This window comes from Penaeus vannamei, chromosome 8 (genome assembly GCF_042767895.1).
Source record: "Penaeus vannamei isolate JL-2024 chromosome 8, ASM4276789v1, whole genome shotgun sequence".
NCBI classification, from domain to species: domain Eukaryota; kingdom Metazoa; phylum Arthropoda; class Malacostraca; order Decapoda; family Penaeidae; genus Penaeus; species Penaeus vannamei.
In genome coordinates this window covers 8,288,260-8,293,259 of record NC_091556.1, presented here as the reverse complement: position 1 = coordinate 8,293,259, position 5,000 = coordinate 8,288,260, and the positions used below count along the sequence as shown (strand labels likewise).

The following is a 5,000-nucleotide window of genomic DNA, read 5'->3' as shown; positions in this document are numbered from 1 at the left end:
TATATATCCCATTATATTCTTACAAACACATCATAAATACACCACAGCAAATACAATGACACACACTCGTAAAAAGAACAAACAAAAAATATAACACATCCAAAGGCAGAACCAGACCACGGAAGCGCCAAGCCAATCAAGCGGCGAATACCTCAACCAACAGGGAAAACCTCGCCCGATCCTAGTAAAATGACGCAATCAACGTAAAGACACAATCAAGATGAATGGAATCAACGATGACGCAATCGTGACGGTGACGTAATAACGGCAGTGACGTAATCAACAACCAATTAACGTCACAATCAACATAATTACACCAATCAGCAATGACACAACCACCATAACAACGCAATCACAAAAAAAACACAATCACCACAATACCGCAATCACCACAATCACCATCCAGGCCCTTAACTCACGCCCTTCTTCTCCTCCTCGGAACACACGCGTCTCGGTTCCCTGCAGGAGTCCCGCGCCCTTGGATCTTCGTCTAGGAGATGGCTGATTCCTTCGTCAGTTCTCCTTGGGGCTCCGGCGGCTCCCAGAGTCTGCGCTACGGCCGACCTGTGGGCGGAGGAGGGGTAAGGGGAGGGAGGGGAGGGAGGGGAGGGAAGAGGGGGGGTTGGAGTGTAAGCGCTATCATTATCATCTTTCGTTTTATTAGTATTATTATGATTTTTGTTTTGATTCATTTTTTCTCTCTACTTTTTGATAGTGAGAATCTTTACTGCATTTTTCTATTCATTGTTTTGGTTTTGCTTTTATTTCTTATTTTCTTATTATCAGTATTACTATTACAATTATATATTGTTGCTATTTTTGCTACTATCACCATTATTATTATTAGTATCATTGTCATTATCATTATTATTACTATCATTATCATTATTACTATTATAATTCTTATTATCACTGTCTTCATCTCCATCACGATCATTATCATTACTGTTATACCCAATATCATGACATTCTTATCATCATTATCTGCACTACCACTAATACTGCTATTAATACAGTATCAACTCCCACACTTACCTTATAATTTGTATCAGAAAATCGTTCGAACTGAGGAGGTGTTGCTGTGTGCGACGGAAGACACTCTCGCACAAGAACTGCTGCATGCAAGACCCTGTGCTTGGATCTTGCTTGTAGTTCCTCCACATTAGATTTACCTCGTGTGGGATGACGGCGAGGAGGTCCTCAGTACCCTGTGATAAGAAGGAGTCCATATTTTATCTTTGTTTATCAACGGAAGGGGGGAATAAGTGGAAGAGGGGAAGGGAAGAAGGGTGGTGAGGGGTAGTAAGGATGGATAGGAAGAAGGGAGGGGGAGACATGAAAGGAGGGAGAATGATAAGGATGGAATAGAACGAAAGGGTATATGACTGAATTATTATTGACTTTATCTTTAGTAATATTATCATTATCATTAGTGCTATTACCATCATCAGATTCATTATGGATATCATTACCATTACTGGTTTTATCTTTAGTACCTTAAAGATTGATACTGTCCCCAATGTTACCTCTCCTCTTTAGTATATCATATTTTCACCATAATCATCAGGACCACTAACTTGAAAGAAAGCTTACCATGCATACTCGTGTTAGTACACACACACATACACACATATATATATCTATTCATTCATTCATTTATTTTCCATATTTTTTCTTCTGTGCAGAAGATTCCAACGCATCCTTTTAACTTGAAAAAAAATCTTACATACTAATAATACTCAGAACATTCCTCTTCCCCACAGAACAGATTTCCCCACATCCTTCTGACCTCCATCGAAAACCCCCAAGAGCCTCACCTGCTTCGAGGCCCCGAAAGACTCCTCGTCCATCGCCTCGAAGATCAAGTTCAAATTCGGAAGATCGGAAAGGTCGAGGCTCAAGTCCGGCACGCTGCGCTTCCTCGTCTTGCTGGAGAGGACGAGGAAGGTCACGTAGGAGCAGAGGGTGAGGAAGGCCAGTCCGCCCAGGATGACGAAAGGGTCGATCTTGGACATGTCTTGCATATAGCCCCCGTAGCCCCCGTAGCCTCCCGCGTCGTAGCCCCCGCCGTATCCGTCAGCACTGTAGCCCCCTCCGTAGCCCCCGCCGCCTCCGTAGCCACCCGAGTACCCGCCTTGGTAACCGTACCCGCCCGCTGGGTAGTCATACTCGGAATTCCTCCTGTTGGGATTGAACCTCCTGTCTCTCGAACGCCGTCGGGAACCGTCTACGGCGGCTTCTACAGGAGAATCATCCACGGGAGGTTCTCCTGAGTACCCCTCTATCTCTCGAGGAAAGGGAGGAAGGCCAAGGAGCTTGAGGACGACCGAAATCTCCTCCTTCTCGAACCCCGAGGACAACATGAGCTCGGTTACGAACTCGAGCTCGTGGGCGAAGGTCATGGCCTGGTGGTGGAGGAAGTGGCCGGTCTCGACGACGAACCTGGTCACGAGGTCGTCGACGATCTCCTGGACGTCCGGAACGGTCAGGATCTCTCCCAGGGGCTCCTTGAACCTCCTCAGGAACCCAGAACTCAACTTTTCTCTTACCAAATCGACCAAATCGGGATCGAGTCTTTTATAAATCGTCTTCGCACCGTAGACAGCATCGCCGACGAGCATCATCTTCGGTATTAAATGTAGAGGAACATGACCTGACCTGATCTCTCCCTCGTAGAGCTTCTCCAGGATAGACTCCATGTTCGAGAAGATGCCTTTGACGCGTCTCCAGTGTCTCAGGGGGTCTTCTCCTTGGCTCGAGTTAGAAGGTGACAGGGAGAAGGACGGGGCGGTCGAGGAGCTGGGTTTTGGGCTCTCCTGAAGGATGTCGTGTCTGGGGAAGGAAGGGAAGGAGGGATGTGAAAGTTCAGAGGAACGAGGATTAAAGAATAATGAAGATAATGGAAAAGTAAAAGAAAAGATCAAGAAAGGGACAGAGAAATAGCAGTTAATATGGTAAAGACACACACACACTACAAGAATACTGATGATGTCAGATGTAAAATTGCTCATAATAAGAAAATATATTAAATTGATTCAAGAGAAAAATAACTATAATGCTATCGATATTAGAAATAATCATTAAGACTTTAGTGGAAGTGAGCACCATTTGTTCATTATAGTTACGTATACATTACTTTCAAATTGATTACCAAAACTGTATTGCTGGTAATGGCAAAGATAGCAATGATTAAGTTTATATCAGTAATCAAATGATAATGAAAATAATATTAATATTGATGATGGGAAACGAAAATAATTCTAATACAATACTATGATGGTAAAAGTCAGTTGTTGATAATAACATTATCAGGAAAAAATATAATAAAAGAATAATAATATTAATGAAATATACCGACTGCGGCAAAAAAGAAAAAAAAAAGAATACTAATAGTTAACATTATTATGCGATATTAATAAACTATTATTACAGTGCTAGTGTGCAAAATTCAACCTCATCAGCATTATAAAATGAATAAATACATTAATAGCAATAACATTAGTCTATATCAAATAAAACCCAGAATCACAATAATAGCAATAATGACAACAATAGACGAGATGATGATATAATTATAGTAATAACAATATCAAGGAAATCAACTTTGACATCATAAGTATAACATTCACTATGCAATCATCATAATTACCTCATTGCCTCCGCTTCTGTTGGCCCATCTGTTGCCTGTGTGGTGCTTATGAGGAGGCATCCCGCAAGGAGGGCCAAGGAACCTCTTCTGTTCTTCATCTGTGTCGTTGTAAAGATCTTTTAAACCACGATGTTTTTTGTTTTTTTTTCTTTACGTGTTAATTGGAGTGTGGATATAGGATGGAGATATTGCATGGTTGATGTGGTGTTAAGTGGTTTATGTGTGTAATTCAGTTCAGGGTTAAAGTTTTTTTTTACTTTTTTTCCATAATGCAAAACATGGATATATCTGTTTGTTTAAAGGTATATATGGGCTGTTTTAAAATTGTGGGATTTTGAAACATGGATATAAAAATGTTTTTTTTTTTTTAAGGTGTATATATGGGCTGTTTTAAATTTGTGGGAATTTGTAGTTTTATCTTCGTGGTGTGTGTAATTGAGTTAAGGGTGTGGGATGTTGGTTTACTTTTTCCATAGTACAAATCATATATGTGAAAATTTTTAAATGTTTATGTTTGGGCTGTTTTTTTCTTAAAAGATTCATCTTTCTAATAATATGCACTACTTGGATGAAATATAGCACATGCGAGACGATTTTAGCAATACATTTATCATTCTCTAAAACTATCCTTATACACTCTACTTGCTATTCGGATTACGCAACATAACCTGAAATATATCCATAATTCTTACTAAAAAAAAAACAGCATTATGCACCCTCACAATGATTTGAGTCACCCATTCACCTTCAACACTCTAAATGCATTCTCAAAAACCCTTTAAAAACTAGCCTTGTACACTTTTGACCTTCTAACACAGAACACAGCTGCAAGACGTTCCCCGAACCACCTCCTTCAGCAGACTGCCAAGAATACACTTAAGATCTCGGTCGATTCCCCTTGTTTGCATACATGCTAATGCTCGTTATGTCAACAAGATGAGCTGCCTGTTTTCCTTGCAACTTTACGCTAATCTGACCCACTTACCTCCGAGTTTAGTGGCGTGTTTGCCTTCCACGGCGCCAGATGGAGGTGGTGAGCGAAACGAGAGGTAAGTTTGCATTGAGTTCTGTCGTTGTCTGTGCACGTGTGTGTTATCATGTATGTATAGTTAGAGAATGAGAGAGAGTGAGAGAGAGAGAGAGAGAGATAGACAGACAGACAGACAGATGGGTAGATAGAGAGGGAGAGAGAGAGAAAGAGAGCGAGTGAGCGAGAGAGAGAGACAGACAGACAGACAGACAAATAGAGAGATAGAGAGGGGGAGAGAGAGAAAGAGAGCAAGTGAGCGAGAGAGAGAGAAAGAGAGCGAGTGAGCGAGAGAGGAGAGACAAATGGAGAGAATAAACGTGA

General features: G+C 41.2%; 1 protein-coding gene across 1 annotated transcript in view; it reads right to left on the bottom strand.

Annotated features, from left to right (window-relative positions):
* The window catches only part of LOC113808995 (uncharacterized), a 4,555-nt gene extending 51 nt beyond the window's left edge, over positions 1–4,504 (bottom strand). The window contains exons 1-5 of the mRNA XM_070123967.1: positions 4,456–4,504; positions 3,650–3,747; positions 1,818–2,832; positions 1,036–1,208; positions 1–564 (exon numbers count right to left, since the gene is read on the bottom strand). The exon at positions 1–564 is cut by the window's left edge and continues 51 nt beyond it. Coding sequence (XP_069980068.1) covers positions 411–564; positions 1,036–1,208; positions 1,818–2,832; positions 3,650–3,747 — 1,440 coding nt within the window. The 5' untranslated portion in view covers positions 4,456–4,504 and the 3' untranslated portion in view covers positions 1–410. The remainder of the gene's footprint in view (positions 565–1,035; positions 1,209–1,817; positions 2,833–3,649; positions 3,748–4,455) is intronic.
* Between the last annotated feature and the right edge of the window lie 496 nt (positions 4,505–5,000).